Raw genomic sequence first — 19660 nt, forward strand, 5'->3', positions numbered from 1 at the left:
AGCTGAGCCTTATGAAATTCAGAATTCCTTTACAGCTACTATGATCTACCAAAATGGACCTCAGAGTTGCGAAGACCACACTGACTCCTTATGGGTCAAAAGTTATACAGAAAATTCAATTTATTTTCACTAAACTACAAATCTGTAGATACTCTCATAATACCAATTTCTGGGAATAATACTAGATTATTTAAAGGAATCCTCCCGTTGAGAACAAATAAAAATGCTGGATAAAATATATTTGTAAAATATCTTAAAGTCTTCAAAGAGCTGATGAGATAGGAATTAGGATTCTAATCAAAAGGCAAGAGAAAACCCTGAGAGAGGAGCTTGCTCAGAGCCTGCCTTTGCCCTGCCTGATCCAACAAATCTGAACTTCGTGCTGACAGTTTCTGGGGCCCGGGGCTAAATACAAAAGCTCAGGGCCCACCCAAAGTACAGATTCTAGACCCTCTTGACAATAAACTGGGACTTGAACGGCTACACACAGGGAAATCAACTCCTGCAGTGATGGACAGTTAGCCCTGCCTGACAGGGCCTCTGGAGCCTGATTTAAGGAGATCCTGAACCCAGATTTGCTCAGACCCCCCAGCACAGACTAGGGCAAATCTCTGAAAAGTACCTTCATCCTAGAGTTTAAATTATTCTAAACCCTTGGAGTGGGAGTTTTCAGAAGTGCACACCATTTTCACTCTTCCCATCTAAAAATTGTTACAATATGCAGGATAATTTAGAGTTTACCAGGCACGTTCACAACTGCATCACAGCAGCTCAGGCCTCCATCATAAGCGTCACATACACACACACACACACACACACACACACACACACACATACACACACAGATACGGTGACAAGAGGAGGATCAGACCTTTGGCACCTATGACCCAAACCTCCCATCCTAATTACCCCAATGCTGCACTTTACAATAGAAACATTACAAAGGAAACTCAGCTCTAAGCTTTCCTAGAGTTATCTGACAGGGAAGAAGACAGAGAAGAAAATCCCTGCAGTTTTTTACCATCTTACACATGCTTTGTTTTTGAGATGCCAGTGCTGGTTGTAGGAAAAGCACAGTCTTCAAGGAGCAGCATGTGCGGATAGGAGAGGAGGTGTAGTTAGTGAGGAGAGCTGAGGGCAAGTCAGTCTGTCCTATTAACAAGCTGCGCTATATACACTACCAAACGCAAAATAGATGGCTAGTGGGAAGCAGCCGCATAGCACAGGGAGATCAGCCCGGTGCTTTGTGACCACCTAGAGGGGTGGGATAGGGAAGGTGGGAGGGAGACGCAAGAGGGAGGGGATATGGGGATATATGTATACATATAGCTGATTCACTTTGTTATAAAGCAGAAACTAGCACACCATTGTAAAGCCATTATACTCCAATAAAGATGTTTAAAAAACAAAAACAAAAAAATTCTCAGTAAACTAGGTATTCAAAGAAACCTTAATTTAATAAAGACTCGGAAGACCACAATGAAAAAAATAAAATAAAACAAGCTGCGTGACATTGAGCAAAAGACACAACCACTGAAAGAGCTTAGTTTGCTCTTGTATAAGGTGACCCCGGAGGTCTGGTTACATCCTGTGGCCACTTCCACATCCAAACCAATTGATGTTTACACTTCCGTGGACTTCTCAGTGGAGGCACATCCTGACAGAAGTCAGTTTTACTATGGAGGCCACAAGTGATTTGCTCACGGACACCTCAATCTCGACAACACACAGCAGACTCGGGCTTCTGGCACCGAAAGGCACACACACACACACACACACACACACACACACACGTTAGTCGACTCCTTTGCTCAGAAGGTTCTCATTACTAACTCAACCAAGGCAATATCCGATTGAAGGAAAGGACCATAGCACTAATTTCAGATTTCATTCCATGGCTTGACTGGGCTACATCTGCCAGCTTTAGAAAAGCAAGTGTTTCTTGTTGCCGGCCTTGGCGTCCTGTTCTATGACAACGACCCCCAATGCTTCCACTTGAGAAAGCCTCCTCACCACCAAAGCAGCTTAATAAAAATTTAAATTGTGATTGGGCTACTCACGGATTGACAGGGCAGGACAAGCTTGTGCTATTTATGAATTATTCCACACATTATTTTAAGCCGACCAAATAGAAGCCACATTCATACGGGGGTAAGCTGGAAAGCCAGGTAAATGTTTTCATGATTTTTAAACCATATTTTGTTAACAGGTAAACTGGCATTCCATTGGATAATTTAATCTGCTTTAAATCTATTCTAAGGCTCTGAACAGCTTATGAGACATTTTGAATATAAATTTAATTCCTCTATTCACCTTCGGGCAATATCTTTCAGCACAAGTGTGATAGGACAATATAGCATAGGGATACCTGTCAATAGTAAAGTATTAAAATACTGACATGAAAGCCATTTTAAAAATGGTAAAAATCACCCTATTTCCAAATACAGAAAATATTTTATAAGCCTGGTTAAAGATAAAATAACACCATAAAGAATAACAAAATATCATGCTATTACTGCTTCCATGCGTCTGGATCACCAACAATAACATAAACAGGTAAGAATAACTTGCAATTATCTTTGATGCTTATTACAAAAATAATTCGGTCCCCGTATGTGGAGAGAAGCCTGGTGGTTACACACTTGTCATCCCAAGGAACTGAAAAAAGAGGGACCAGTTGTCCAGCCTAAAAAGTTACACATAATAAAGCTGCTTGAGTGATTCTTTCAGCATCTCACAGCCTCTCGGAACAGGAGGATGAAGAGAACACATCCCATCACTTACTCAATGCTTTAAAGGCACTGAGACAAGTGGTTATGCAGCCTCTTCAACAGTTTTGAGTTTTCATTTAATCACTATACACGGTAATCCAGTCTACTCTTCCACGTCTCTAATCATAAGGACATTTTAAAAACAACAATAAAAACAAGCTTTCATGTAACTCGTACACCGGTTTTAGCTGATCTATTAGAAAATCTTAGGTTTACTTCCTCTTCTTTATGTTAGCTCAGCAAACATCTGAGATTCACTCTCAGCATATTTTCCTCTCCTGTGGACCATCCTCCCCAGGTATCGTCAGGGGCTGAGACACGGCCCACATCTGGATCTCACCAGTGTTCACCAGTCCCTCTTTGGACATGGCAAAGAGAAGTCAAATCAGGTACAGAGCACAGTGGGACTAGTATTTCTCATGAGTCAAAAATTAAATATTTGCTAATGCACACTAAACATGTCACATGAGAATCATGCTCTTAGCAAGATACAGAAATAACACAGAAGCCAAATTACTCGTAACCTTTCCAGAAACAATCATGGTAGAAAGTTTGGTAGCAGTTACAGGAAACATACTCATCTCAATCTACACAGAGAGTCTAAGTATGAAATAATTTTACCACTAAGCAGCACATCCTTTGGCCCAAATTTGAGTATTCAAAAGCTGAATTTTTATTTTTCACTTACCATGTTGTATATCTTTCATATCTAAGTGAAGGCTAGACATCAATATTCCAACTGCTTGTGACCTTTTGTTGCTTAGTAACTTGACAACCTGTTCAAGAAAGAAAGGAAAAGGGAGAAATGTTATTTGAACTCAGTGAAAGGCTTAATAGCATGTTATTTTTATCCTAAATGAAGAACAAATAACTTAGAACAGTTAAAGTACCAGAACTGATATGAACAAGCTTTTGGGTTTTGTATCTCCCCTCTTCAAAAGCCCTGCCTTTGCCCTGTTGTTCACCAGCAGCCTCAGCATCAGGCTCTTTACCTGCCTTGTAAGAGCCTGATCTGCCATCACTGAAATTTCTAACCATCTAGGAAGTTAGTTTGGTCTCTGTAAAATAACAGTTACACACCTGATCATTTGCAGCCTGAGATTTAAAAAGTGTTCTTTGTTTTTAAATGCAGAACCTTGAAACACTGGCCATTAAGTAAAAGGAAAAATAAAAGTACGCAGAGAATCTGTTAGATCAGATTAGTTTGACCACGAAATAGAAAATGTGCTTTTATGAAGGTTTTTTAGAAAGCTCACTATTTTACTGGCATTTGCTCTCATTTTGCATTTGGCCCACATTTTGGGAGGAACTTTCCAACTAATTAATTGTGATACAATCATCAAATCTAACGGGCTGTGTTAGCTCAACCTCAAATCCTTCCAGAGAGTCCGGAAGAGTCAATCCACACAACCCATGAGAAATTTCCTAACACAGATGTAGGCAGGTTTAAATTATGTTTTCTAGACTATAACACATCACTGATAAATCCTGCTTATGACACTATTATCTCAGATAACTGATCTTACGTAGAGCAGCAATTTCTACTTACTCTCAGCATTTTGTTATAAATTTGCTTAGAAAAACACTGGAGGAAAAGAAAAATGTTAAGGTCAAATTCCAGAAGTGACAGCTGCCCTAAGTTGATCAATTAGGAAACTAATAAAATAATCATGCCTAGCTGTCAAACAAATCACAGTGTAAGATAATATTCTCAACAGGAATAATAGCATTCTTGGTTCCCTATCAGGGAAACGGGTGGGGAAAAAGGCAAATCCCTTCCAGGAGAACCAACCGCAAAAACCCCACAGTCATTTCTGAAAGCTTCCTGAGGAAAGGGACATTAACACCCCACAAGAAGCAGCGCCTCCTAATAGGAAAGACATAAAAACTGATTCTCAGTTTGCTCTTTAAACATTTTATTTAATTCAGCTTAGAACTTGAATTTGAATCCATTCATACCTAAACTGTTTTTATCAATAACAATTTCCTCTTCCGAGGTGAAAAAATAGAAACTTAATTTCAGAAAAGCAGAAGGCATGTATTCTGTTCTAAAAATGTTTCTAACTTCAAATAAATAGAATCTGGGTCTCATCTGTGCTACGCTGAAAAAACTGCTTTTCCTAAGGTTTCCTCTCTCCCCGCACTCCACCCCCCGCCGGTTCCTAATTACAATGAGCACGTCTGCATCCGTATGTCGTCTGACCTTCCTGCTGTGCTGACATGTTTATTACACCCTTATAAAAATTCTGGTGAAAATTAATTTCTAACCCTCAATTAAAACTGGCGTCTGGAAGGCCTGCACAGGGAGCTCTCACGCCTACCACGGGGGGGTCAATCACCCAAACGGGAAGAGAGGGTCCTCGCACCTCCAACGGGAAGGGGTCTCTACTTCCCTGGCAGGAGGAAGGGAGATGTTCTTCCCGCCCAGCAACAAGCTCGGCCAATGGAAAATGTCGCAGCTCAGCCAATGAGAAACCTGAACTCCCACTTTCCTCCAATGAACTTTTATAGAGGAGAGCCCTGCCCACTGCCCCTTTTCTCTATAAAAGCTCCTGCCCTTTGTTCTCCGCATTTCCCTGTGGTCAAAAGCTTGAATTTATTTCCCCAGTTACGATTCCCCTGGTTATTACCAAATAAACTCATGCTGCTGAGATAACTGGCCATTTTATTTTTAAAGTTGACACTCTGTCCTCCAGGATTCCTGCCAGTCTGGCTCAGGCTTTTTTAAGGTGAACTATTCTGATTTCACATTAAATATTGGCATATCCCAGAGTTCTGCTCTCAGCTCCATATTCTCTTCAATGTATGACCTGTATTTTCTCCTCCATCAACATGTATGCCTGCACTTATATAACTGTGTTCTTTTAACAGCATCTTAACCTCAGCAGTATCCTATTTCTCTAACAAATATCTCCACTTCAATTACCCACATAAACCTCCATCTGACATGTCTAATACCAAACTTGTCATCAAGCCCACCCCAGAAACCTACTCAGCTTCTCCTCTTTTATTCCATATGTTGAGATCATGCACCACCATTTTCAGTCCACCATCAAAGTTAGAAATCCAGAAATCATTCTAGATCCACCCCCACTCCTTCACCTGCATGTTCTGGTCTGACAAGTCCTGTCAGTTGTAAGTCTGCTCTATCCTTGAAGTCTACCCCTTCCTCCCTAAATCTACTGTCAGCATTTACTTCTGTATTATAACTTGCAGAGATCAATGCAAAGGATCCTAACCAGACTTCCCAGTTCTAGTCCAGTGGTTCCCAAAGTGTATTTCCTGCAAGAGAGGGCACCATAATCACCTGGGAACTTATTAAAGATGCAAAATCCCTGTCAGAAATCTGTTAGTCAGAAGATCTAGGCAAAGAAAGGCTCAATCAGCATTTTAAAAAGCTTTCCAGGTGATTATAGAATAAACAACGATTCTCATGTCTTCCCATCCATTCTCCAGTATTATCTCTAAAAGTGCAGCTATTTGCATGTCACTCCCTTGCCTTTTAAACCTGAGAGGCTCATAAATAAAGGTAGGTCACATGGCCTCTTCACAGACTGTTTCACAGTTCATACCTGAAACTTGCTTTTCCTCTTATAATTGAAATGAACTTGACTATAAACTGTATGTTACATTTAAATGCCAAAGATTATAGACAGGAATAATAATTATTGATCACCTTCCAAAAAGCATACATACAGGAGAGAACACATGTCTAAAAGGATCAGTTCCTCCACAGTTCCCCAGAGTTATTCAACCTAATATAAAGAAACCACCATCATCACTTCTCTCTCTCTCTCTCTCTCTCCCCCTCTCTCTTTAATACACTGAATAACAAGAACTTGAAGCTATCAAACTATAACATTTTAAGAATCCAGTGACTATATATATAATGGAGATGAAGGAGTTGACTCTTACAAAATGATCTTAAAACGCTTAGATGAAAAGCAGAAAATACAGATTTAGCAAATTTGAATATTCCAGAAGGCAATCTACAGATTCAGTGCAATCCATGTCAAAATGCTACAGGCATTTTTCACAGAAATAGAATACATAAGCCTAAATCTGCATGGAAACACAAAAGATTCCAAATAGCCAAAAACATCTTTAGAAAGAACAAAGCTGGAGGTATCACACTCCTTGATTTCAAGCTACACAACAAAGCTACCATAATCAAAACAGTATTGTACTGGAATAAAAAAACAGACACACAGATCCATGGAACAGAATAGAGAATCCAAAGATAAACCTGAGTTTATATGGTCAAATTCATCTACAACAAAGGAGGCAAAAATATACAGTGGAGAAAAGACAGTCTCTTCAATAAATGATGTTGGGAAAACTGAACAGCTACATGTAAAAGAATCAAAGTGGATTACTTTCTCACACCATATTCAAAAATAAACTCAAATGGATAAAGACATAAATATAAGACTGGAAACCATAAAACTATAAGAAAACACAGGCAATATGCTCTTTGACATCAGTCTTAGCAATATTTTTTTGAATATGTCACCTCAGGTAAGAAAAGCAAAAGCAAAACTAAACAAATGGGACTACGTCAAACTAAAAACCTTTTTCACAGTGAAGGAAACTAAGAACAACAACAACAACAAAAGGCAGCCTAATTGAATGGATGAAGATACATCCAAACAATGTATCTGATAAGGAGTTAATATCCAAAATATACAAAGAACTCATACAACTCAACTATAAAAAACAAAAAACAAGGGACTTCCCTGGTGGCGCAGTGGTTAAGAATCCATCTGCCAATGCTGGAGACATAGGTTCAAGCCCTGGTCTGGGAAGATCCCACATGCCATGGAGCACTAAGCCCATGCACCGCAACAACTGAGCCTGAGCTTTAGAGTCCACAAGCCACAACTACTGAGCCCGTGAGCCACAACTACTGAAGATTGCACACCTACAGCCCATGCTCCACAAAAAGAGAAGCCACGGCAATGAGAAGCCCGCACACCACAATGAAGAGTAGAGAGCTGCCTCAACTAGAGAAAGCCCATGTGCAGCAACAAAAACCCAACACAGCCAAAAATACATAAATAAATTTATTTAAAAACAAAACAAAAAAACACCAACCAAACAACCTGATTAAAACATGGGCAAAAGACCAGAATAGACATTTTTCCAAAGAAGACATACAGACACATGAAAAATGCTCAACATCACTAATCATTAGGGAAATGCAAATCAAAACCACAATAAGATAACATCTCACACCTGTCAGAATGGCTATAAAGTCTGCTGTTATTTACTGTCAATTTCTCCCTTTTTGTTAATATTTTCTTCATGTATTTACATGGACCTACGTTGGGTGCATATACACTTACAATTGTTGTAACTTCTTGGATTGATCCCTTGATCACTATTTAATGTCATTCTTTATCTATTGTTACAGTCTTCATTTTAGTCTATTTTGTCTCGTATAAGTATTAGTACCCCAGCTTTCTTTTCATTTCCATTTGTACAGAGTACTTGTTACTCCCCTCACTTTCAGGCTGTGTGTGTCTTTAGATCTGAAATGAGTCTCTTGTAGGTAACATATATATGGGTCCAGTTTGTATATCCACTCAGCCAATCTATGTCTTTTGATTGGAGCACTTAGTCCATGTACATTTAAAGTAATTATTGATAGATATGTACTTATTGTCATTTTGTTAATTTTTTTTTAATTAATTTTCATTGGACTATAGTTGCTTTACAATGTTGTATTAGTTGTATTAGTTTCAGCAAAGTGAATCAGCTATACATATACATATACCCCCTCTTTTTTGGATTTCCTTCCCATTTACGTCACCACAGAGTATTGAGTAGAGTTCCCTGTGCTATACAGTAGGTTCTCATTACTTATCTATTTCATACATAGTAGTGTATATGTCAATCCCCATCTCCCTTATTGTTTTTATAATTCTTTTTTGTTCCTTTCTTTCTTCACTTCCCTTGTGATGTGATAACTATCTTATGTTTGGATATCTTTCTCATTTTTTGTGTGTTATCTAGTATAGATTTTTGGGTTGTGGTAACCATGAGGTTTATATACAACAATAACAATTTTTCTCTCTCTGTATATATTATATATATAAAATATATACACATATATATGTGTATATGTGTGTGTTTATTTTATTTTTTAATTTGTTTTTATTGAAGTATAGTTGCTATTCAATATTATATAAGTTACAGGTGTACAATACAGTGATTCCCAATTTTTAAAGGTTATGCTCCATCTGTAGTCACTATAAAATGTTGGCTATATTCCCCATGTTGTATAATATACCCTTGTAGCTTATTTCATACCTATAGTTTGTACCTCTTATTCCCTTACCCCTTTATTGACCCTCTCCCCTTCCCTCTGCCCACTGGTAATCATTAGTATGTTCTCTATATCTGTGAGTCTGCTTCATTTTTATTATATTCACTAGTTTCTTGTGTTTCTTAGATTCCACATATAAGTGATATCATACAGTATTTGTCTTTCCCTGTCTGATTTATTTCACCTAGCATACTGCCCTCCAAGTCCATTCATGTTGCTGCAAATGGCATTATTTCATTCTTTTTTATGGCTGAGTAGTATTTCATTTTATATATATAATATATATATATATATACACACATACACAGAGAGAGAGAGAGAGAGAGAGAGAGAGAGATACATCTAGAAATGTGACACATATATATATGTCACATCTTCTTTATCCATTCATCTGTTGAAGGTTGCTTCCATATCCTAGCTATTGTAAACAATGCTGCTATGAACGCTGCAGAGCATGTATCTTTTCAAATTAGCATATTTGGGTTTCTTTGGACATATACCCAGGAGTGGAACTGCTCGGTCATATGGTAGTTCCATTTTTAGTTTTTTTGAGAAGCCTCCATATTGTTTTCCACAGTGGCTGCACCAGTTTACATTCTCACCAACAGTGTACAAGGGTTCTCTTTTCTCTACATCCTCACCAACATTTGTTATTTGTGTTCCTTTTGATGATAACCATTCTGACAGGTGTGAGATGATATCTCACTGTGGATTTGATTTGCATTTCTCTGATAATTAACCATGTTGAGCATTTTAATCTACCTGTTGGCCTTATTTGTAAAAATATCTATTCAGGTCTTCTGACCATTCTTTAATCAGGTTGTTTCTTTTTAATGTTGAGCTGTATGAGCTATTTATATACATTGGATATTAATCCCTTATGGGTCATATCATTTGCAAATATTTTCTTCCATTCAGTAAGTTCTCTTTTCGTTTGGTTGATGGTTTCTTTTGCTGTACAAAAGGTTTTAAGTTTAATTAGGTCCCACCTGTTTACGTTTGCTTATATTTCCTTTGCTTTGGGAGACAGATCCAAAAACAATATTGCTAAGGCCAGTGTGCAAGAGTGTTCTGCCTATGTTTTCCTCTAGTTTTAGAATATCCAATCTTACATTTAGGTCTTTATCCATTTTGAGCTTATTTTTGTCTATGGTGTTAGAGAATGTTCTAATTTCATTCTTTTCCATGTAGTTGTCCAGTTTTCCAGCACCACTTATTGAAGAGACTGCCTTATCACCACTGGGTATTCTTAACTCCTTTGTGGTAGATTAATTGACTGTAAGTGCATGGGTTTCTTACTGGGCTTTCTATCCTGTTCAATTTATCCAAGTGTCTGTTTCTGTGCCAATACCATACTGTTTTGATTACTGTAGCTTTTTAGTTATACATGATTATTTTAAATTTCTGATCTCTTAATTCAAATATCTTTTAGCAATCCTGCATTTTTACTTCCCCCACCAAGTTTACTGTTTTTGACATCATATTTTACATGTTTCTGTAACTACTTATTGTGCATGCAGATGATTTTACTATTTCTGTCTTTTAACCTCTCTACTAGTTTTGATCTATTACCTTTAATGTATATTTGCCTTCATCAATGAGATTTTCCCTTTTGCAATTTTCGTATTTCTAGTTGTGGCCTTTCTAGAAAAGTCCCTTTAGCATTTCTTGTAAAGCTGGTTTGGTGGTGCTGAACTGTCTTAGCTTTCGTTTGTCTGCAAAACTCTTTATATCTCCTTTGAATCTGAATGATAGACTTCCCTGGTACTGTATTCTTGGTTGTAGGTTTTTTTCCTCACACTGCTTTAAATATATCATGCCACTTCCTCTGGCCTGCCGTTTTGGCTAAAAGTCAGGTGATAGCCTCGTGGGAGTCCCCTTGTATGAACTAGTTGCTTTTCCCTTGCTGCTTTTAATATTCTCTCTTTATTTTAATTTTTGCCATTTTAATTACAATGTGTAGACATCTTTGGGTTGATCTTATTTGGGACTCTCTGTGTTTCCTGGACCTGGATGTCACCTTTCTTTCACAGGTTAGGGAACTTTTCAGCCAATAGGTTTTCAAATAACTTCTCTGTCCCTTTATTCCTCTCTACTCCTCCTGGGGCCCCTATAATGTGAGAATCAGGATGCTTGATGTTGTTCCAGAAGTCTCTTAAACTCTCATTTTAAAAGTTTTTTTTTCTATTCTCTTTGAGCAATTTCCACTCTTTGGTATCCCAGTTTGCTGATTCATTCCTCTGTATCATCTAAGTTACTATGGATTCCTTCCAGTGTATTTTAAATTGCAGTTATTTTATTCTTCAGCTCTTTGGTTAGTTATACTTTTTAACTCTTTCTTAGAAACTTCTAACTTCTTACAGGGTTCATCCATTCTTCTCCCAAGTTCTTTGATCATCTTTACCTTCATTATCTTGAAGGGAGGTTGATTATCTCCACCCGACTTAGTCCTTTCTCTGGGGTTACATCTTGTTCCTTCATTTGAAACATGTTCCTCTGTCACCTCATTTTTCCTAATTCTCTTTTCATTTCTATATATTTGGTGGTTGGTTACATTTCCCGATGTTGGAGAAGTGGACTTAAGCAGGAAACATACTCCCCTAAATGCTCCAGGGGTGCCCCCTCAGTGGGTCATGTGGGTGCTTTTGTTGTGGGGGACTGACTGCTGTGGGGGCACTGGTAGGTGAAGTTGCACCCTGGCCCATTTGGTTGCCAGGCCCTGCCTAGCGTGGAGGCTGCACCTGCTGTTGATCAGGGCTGGGCCCAGGCATGGCTTGCTGCAGGGCCCAGGGAGTCCTGGTCCTGGTGCTGGCCCAGTGGTTGGCAGGGGAGATACTGGGGTGGATGGTTGTGGGCTAGAGGTTTCCGGGAGCCAGTGTTAGCCTGCTTGTGAGTGAGTTTGGGGCCTGGTGTGGAAGGTGGGGTGGAGGGAGCTTCCAAGGCCTGGTTCTGGTCCACTGATGTGTGGGGGCAGTTCCTGATGCAGTTGGCTGCAGTGTCCAGGGTTTCTTGGAGCTGGTGTCAGCCCACTGATGGGTGGGACCAAGGCCCAGGGCATCTTGGGGCTGGTTCAGACCCTCTAGTGGGCAGAGCCAAGAACCAGGCTCTCTGGCTGTGGGGCCCGGTGATTCTGGAGCTGGTGTCAGCCATCTGCTGTGAAGGACCAGGGCCCAAGGGGTCCCAGGGCAAGTGCTGGCCCACTGGTGGGTAGAGCTGTGTCCCAGGATCTCTCTCTGCAGGATTCTGGGGGTTCCATAGCTTCTGTCAGCCAGCTGGTGGGTGGAGTTGGGTCTTGGGGTCTTGAATTCCAGACCCAGGGATCTGGTGTCGGCCCACTGATGGGCATGTCTGGGTCCTGACAGCTAGCTGGAGGGTCCTGGGTGTCCTAGCGCTAATGCCGGCCCACTGGTGGGTGGGGCTGATTCACGCCCCCTCTGTTGGTCAAGGCCAGGTCCTGGGCAACAAGGGGATGAGGGAGCTGAGGGCAGGCGGCCTGCTGGTGGATGGGTCTGTGTCTCTGATCAGTTGGCTGCTTAGCCGGGGCATGCCAGGACTGGTGCTGACCATTGGTTGGGGGGGCCAGGTCCCAGCACTAATAGGCTAGAGGGAGGACTCCAAAATGGCGCCTACCAGCTCCAGTGTCCACGTGGAGAAAGAGCTCCTGAAAGGCCTGTCCTTGTCCCCAGGGTGAGCCCCTGCTACCTCAGCCTGTCTGGATACTCTCCACCATCAGCAAGAGGGTCTGCCCCAGGCTCCTTTCAACCTCCTGACTCTGCCCTTTAAGGACAAATTGTCTTTTCCCACAGCCCTCTGGGACTCCCTAAAGCAAGGCTTGCTGGCCTGCAAAGCCAAATATTCTCGGGGCTCATCTTCCCAGTGCAGGACCCCCAAGCTGGGAGCCTGAAGTGGGGCTGAGAGCCCTCGCTCCTTGGGGAGAACCTCCGCAACTGTGATTATCCTCCTGTTTGAGGTTCACCTGCCCACGGGCATGGGTCTTCACTAAACCTCATATCCGCCCCTCCTACCCCTTTTGTTGTGGCTCCTTCTTTATGCCTTTAGTTGTAGACGATCTCTTCTGCTGGTCCTCAGGTTGTTCTCATAGACAGCTGATCTATAAATAGTTGTAATTTTGAGGTCCTCATGGGAGGAGGTGAGGTCAGGTCTTCTTACTGCATCATCTCAGCCATTCCAAGTCGATTTTAATTTTTTTCTATTCCTTTAATGTTTTCTCTAAGTGATGATGGATGTTTGCTAAACTTATTGTGGTAATCATTTCTTGATGTATGAGTCAAATTATTATGCTGTGCACTTTAAACTTATAAAGTACTGTATGTCAATTACAGCTCAATAAAACTGGAAAAAAATTTATTTGAAATCCACAAAATTTGGACATATAACCAGAAAAAAGGGGTTACTTTAAATCTCTCCAAATTCATATCAGAGTCAGTTAATATTCTTAATGAAGTTCTTATCTTAGACATCCCTTTGACGAAGGACTCTGTAGGAATTATGAACATGGAATCTGTAAAATAAAGCGTTATTTCTCAAGCTTCAACATGCACATAAATTACGTGGGATCTTTTTAAAATGCAGACTCTGCTCTTCAGCAAGTGGAGTTGGGAAAGCTGGACAGCCTCATGTAAATCAATGAAGTTAGAACACTCCCTCACATCATACACAAAAATAAACTCAAAATGGCTTAAAGACTTAAATATAAGTCACGATACCTTGAAACTCCTAGAAGAGAGCATAGGCAAAACATTTTCTGACATAAATCAACAACTGTTTTCTAAGGTCAGTCTTCCAAGGCAATAGAAATGAAAGTAAAAATAAATAAATGGGAACTAATCAAACTTACAAGTTTTTGCACAGAAAAGGAAACCATAGACAAAAGGAAAAAACAACCTACACACTGAGAGAAAATATTTGCAAATGATGTGACCGACAAGGGTTTAATTTCCAAAATATACAAACAGCTCATACAACTCAATAACATAAATAAATAAATAAATAACCCAATCAAAAAATGGGCAGAAGACCTAAATAGACATTTCTCCAAAGACATACAGATGGCCAACAGGCACATGAAAAGATGCTCAACATTGCTAATTATTAGAGAAATGCAAATCAAAACTATGAGGTACCACCTCACACCAGTCAGAATGGCCATCATTAAAAAGTCTGCAAATAACAAATGCTGGAGAGGATGTGGAGAAAAGGGAGCCCTGCTACCCTGTTGATGGGAATGTAAGTTGTGCAGCCACTATGGAAAACAGTATGGATGTTCCTTAAAAAACTAAAAATAGAGTTTCCATATGACCCTGCAATCCCACTCCTGGGAATACACCCAGAGAAAACCATAATTCTAAAAGACACACGCACCCCAAGGTCATTGTAGCAATATTTACAACAGCCAAGACATGGAAGCAACCTAAATGTCCATCGACAGATGAATGGATAAAGAAGGTGTGGTACATATATACAATGGAATATTACTTAGCCATAAAAAGGAATGAAATAATGCCATTTGCAGCAACATACATAGACCTAGAGACTATCATACTAAGTGAAATTATGTCAGGCAGAGAAAGACAAATATCATATGATACTGCTCATATGTAGAATCTACAAAACTGATACAAATGAACTTATTTACACACCAGAAACAGAGTCACAGACTTAGAGAACGAATTTATTGTTACCAGTGGGGAAGGGTTGGGGGAGGGATAGACTGGGAGGCTGGGATTAGCAGATGTAAACTATTGTATACAGGATGGATAAACAAGATTTTACTGTATAGCATAGGGAACTATACTCAATATCCTGCCATAAACCATAATGGAAAAGAATATGAAAAAGAATGTATATATATGTATAACTGAATGACTTTGTACAGCAAAAATTAACACGACATTGTAAATCAACTATACTTCAATAAAATAAATTTAAAAAAATAAAAATGCAGACTTGTTCCTAGGTATGGGTGGGGCTGAGGTTCTCCTAAGTTCCCAGGTGATGCCAGTGCTTCCAGCCCATGGACCACAAGGGCCTAAGGCTCTCCTGTTTGCTTTTTATGCTTTCTGGAAAAGCTGCTCCAACATCCTAAAATCTCAGTTTCTTTACCTAAAAATATACCAACAGCATCAACTTCAAAAACCTGTAGGGAGACGCAAGAGGGAAAAGATATGGGAACATATGTATGTGTATAGCTGATTCACTTTGTTATAAAGCAGAAACTAACACACTATTGTAAAGCAATTGTACTCCAATAAAGATGTAAAAAAAAAAAAAAAAACCTAAAAAGCTGTAGCAGATATTCAACATGATAATGCATGTGAAACTTAGCAATGTCCTAGCAAATAGTTATAACTATAGAAGTTAAATATTTAAGAAGGCATTTTAAATGTTTTGTCATAAATAAAACATGTGGCTTTTTTTCTTTACTGAATTTAATTCCACAAGATAATTAATATTATCTTTCTTTCCTCCCATGTAATTTCTTTAAAAAAAAAAAAATCAGACCCCAATTAGCTTTAAGTAGTTTTCCGATAACTGTAAATGATTTCTCCATTGAAATTTGCTTTCCTGGCATTCTACATGATGAATGATACATCTATCCAGACCAGGAACAATCTTAGGCCTTGAGACAGAGTAAAACCAAAGTGTTCATATATGTGATCACAGACAAGACTGTCAGGACCCTAACATAGTTAATATAATTAGGCTGCATAACTTGAAATGTGTTTAAAATTAACATTAACTAATTTTTGGTCTGAACAATTAATGCATCAAGGAGATATCTTTGGTCTAGCTCCACTGTCTATACATTCCTTTATTTCTTCATGTAATTTATAACTGAGCCAGAACTGGGAACTCACGATAGAAGTATGGTTATAGAAGCAGCTAGGACAATGGGAATCTATTCATAAATATTTTTGTAGATCTTTCAATATTAATTTATTTTCTCTGTTATCTTGAACACTTTTTACCTGGCTGAATGTGCATGGAGACATTTTTAAATTTTATTTATTTATTTTGAATGTGCTGGATCTTTGTTGCGGCACATGGGCTCTTTGTTGCAGCAGGCAGGCTTCTCTAGTTGTGGTGAGCAGTTAGTTGCAGTATGTGGGATCTTAGTTCCCCAACCAGGGATTGAACCCGGGCCCCCTGCATTGGGAGCATGGAGTCTTAACCACTGGACCACCAGGGAACTCCCTGCCTAGAAATTTTTTTAATCTTATTCATTTTTTAAAATTTTTATTGAGTATAGTTGATTTACAATTTTGTGTTAGGTTCAGGTGTTTAGCAAAGTTGTTCAGTTATACATATACACATATCTATTCTTTTCCAGATACTTTTCCCATATAGGTTATTACAGAACATTGAATAGAGTTCCCTGTGCTATACAGTAGGTACTTTTTGGTTATCTATTTTATATATATTAGTGTGTATATGTTATTCCCAACTTCCTAATGTATCTCTCCTCCCACCTTTCCCTTTTGGTAACCATACATTTGTTTTCAATATCTGTGAGTCTCTTTCTGTTTTGTAAATAAGTTCATTTGTATGTTTTTTTTTTTTTAATTAGATTCCACAGAAAAAGAGCACCCTCCTGGCTACATGGGTCCTGGGGGCATAGGAGGGAGGCTGGCGGAGAAGAGGAGAGGCAGGTGGAAAAGGCCATCCAGGACCCGAGGAGGAGAGGAGCAGAGGGTGACTGCCCTGCCAACTCTGGCACGTGAAGCCTGCTGGGCTCCTAGGTGGGATCTCCCAACCTGTGAGACCAGAGGCACACCTGGGCTCCTTCAGTTCCATTGAGCCTAAGCCCCACTCACCACCTGTCCCCAAGGGCTTTTTCCAACCCAGTGAGTCCTAAGCATAGGCCTCACCCATCACCCAAACCCTGCCCCTGCTTAGGCTCACCCTCCACATCCAAGGCCTTTTCCACCCTTTTTTTTTTTCTTTCTTTCTTCTCCTCTTTTTTTTACTATTTTGGTTCTGTTTTACATTCCAGTTTTTGTTTCATCTATATTTTTATTTTTACATTCTTTCTAACATATCTGTTAGTTTCCTAGTCTAATTTGATTTTTTACTCTTCATTATTATTCTCTTTATTTTTGGTTACCCTGCACAGCTTGTGGGGTCTTGGTTCATGAGCAGGGTGTTGGGCTGAAGCTCCTGCAGTGGGAGCTCCAAGTCTGAGCCACTAGACTAACAGAGAACCTCAGACCCCAGGGAATATTCATTGGAGTGAGGTGTCACAGAGGTCCTCATCTTGGCACCAAGACCCAGCTCTACCCAACAGCCTACAAACTCCAGTGTTGGAAGCCTCAGGCCAAACAACCAGTAAAACTGAAACATAATCCCACTCATTAAAAAAAAAAAAAATGAGATGGCAAAAAAATATGTCACAGATGAAGGAGTAAGGTAAAAACCTACAAGACCAAACAAATAAAGAGGAAATAGGCAATCTACCTGAAAAAGAATTCATAGTAATGATAGTAAAGATGATCCAGAACCTTGGAAATAGAATGGAGGCACGGACTGAGAAAATACAAGAAATATTTAACAGAGATCTAGAAGAACTAAAGAACAAACAAACAGAGATGAACAAAACACTAACTGAAATGAACAATACACTAGAAGGAATCAAAAACAGAATAACTGAGGCAGAAGAATGAATAAGTGAGCTGGAAAACAAAATGGTGGAAATAACTGCTGAGGAGCAGAACAAAGAGAAAAGAATGAAAAGAATTGAAGACAGTCTCAGAGACCTCTGGGACAACACTAAACACAACAACATTCAAAAAATAGTGGTCCCAGAAGAAGAAGAGAAAAAGAAAGGGTCTGAGAAAATATTTGAAGAGATTATAGTGGAAAACTTCCCTAACATGGGAAAGGAAATAGTAGTCACCCAAGTCCAAGAAGCACTGAGTATCCCATACAGGATAAACCCTAGGAGAAACACACCAAGACACATATTAAGCAAAGTAACAAAAATTAAATTCAAAGAAAAAATATTAAAAGCAGCAAGGGAAAAACAAAAATAACCTACAAAGGAATCCTCATAAGGATACCTGCTGATTTTTAAGCAGAAACTTAAACACCAGCAGGGAGTGGCAGGATATACTTAAAGCGATGAAAGAGAAAACCCTACAACAAGATTACTCTACCCAGCAAGGATCTCATTCAGATTCAACAGAGAAATCAAAAGTTTTTCACACAAGTAAAAGCTAAGACAATTCAGCACCACCAAACCAGCTTCACAACAAATGCTAAAGAAACTTCTCTAGGTGGGAAACAAAAGAGAAGAAAAAGACCCACAAAAACAAACACAAAACAATTAAGAAAACGGTAATAGGAATATACATATCAATAATAACCTTGAATGTAAATGGATTAAATGTCCCAACCAAAAGACACAGACTGGCTGAATGGATGCAAAAACAAGACCCATATATACGCTGTCTAAAAGAGACCCACTTCAGACCTAGGGACACATACAGACTGAAAGTGAAAGGATGGAAAAAGATATTCCATGCAAATGGAAATCAAAAGAAAGCTGGAGTAGCAATACTCATATCATATAAAAAAGACCTAAAATAAAGACTGTTACAAGAAACAAGGAAGGACACAACATAATGATCAATGGATCAATCCAAGAAGATACAACAATTATAAATGTTTATGCACCCAACATAGGAGCACCTCAATACATAAGGCAAATGCTAAAAACCAAGAAAGGGGAAATCGACAGCAACACAATAATATTAGGGGACCTTAACACCCCACTTACACCAATGGACAGGTCATCCAAACAGAACATAAATAAGAAAACACAAGCTTTAAATGACACAACTGATCAGATAGATTTAATTGATATTTATAGAACATTCCACCCAAAAGTGGCAGAATACACTTTCTTCTCAAGTGCACATGGAATATTCTCCAGGACAGATCACATCTTGGGTCACAAATCAAGCCTTGGAAAATTTAAGAAAACTGAAATCATATCAAGCGTCTTTTCTGACCACAACACTATGAGATGAGAAGTCAATTACAGGAAAAAAATCTGTAAAAAAACCACAAATACATGGAGGCTAAACAGGGCACTACTAAATAACCAAAAGAGCATTGAAGAGATCAAAGAAGAAATTTAAAAATACATAGAAACAAATGACAAAGAAAACACAATGATCCAAAACCTATGGGACGAAGCAAAAGCAGTTCTAAGAGGGAAGTTTATAGCAATTCAATCTCACTTCAAGAAATAAGAAAAATCTCAAACAAACAATCTAAGCCTACATGCACCTAAAGCAACTAGAGAAAGAAGAACAAGGAAAACCCAGTCAGTAGACGGAAAGAAATCATAAATATCAGAGCAGAAATAAATGAAATAGAAACGAAGGAAACAATAACAAAGATCAATAAAACTAAAAGCTGGTTCTTTGAGAAGATAAACAAAGTTGATAAACCTTTAACCAGATTCATCAAGAAAAAAAGGGAGAGGATACAAATCAATAAAATTAGAATGAGAAATCACAACTAACACTGCAGAAAT

At 39.0% G+C, this 19660-nt stretch overlaps 1 protein-coding gene across 1 annotated transcript in view; it reads right to left on the reverse strand.

Annotated features, from left to right (window-relative positions):
- The window catches only part of FMN2 (formin 2), a 227185-nt gene that overhangs the window by 127821 nt on the left and 79704 nt on the right, over positions 1-19660 (reverse strand). Inside the window, exon 8 of the mRNA XM_024754888.1 lies at positions 3460-3547. Within this exon, the coding sequence (XP_024610656.1) occupies positions 3460-3547 (88 nt within the window). The remainder of the gene's footprint in view (positions 1-3459; positions 3548-19660) is intronic.

The sequence above is a fragment of the Neophocaena asiaeorientalis genome, unplaced genomic scaffold, assembly GCF_003031525.2.
Source record: "Neophocaena asiaeorientalis asiaeorientalis breed wild unplaced genomic scaffold, Neophocaena_asiaeorientalis_V1.1 scaffold509, whole genome shotgun sequence".
Taxonomy (NCBI): Eukaryota; Metazoa; Chordata; class Mammalia; order Artiodactyla; family Phocoenidae; genus Neophocaena; species Neophocaena asiaeorientalis.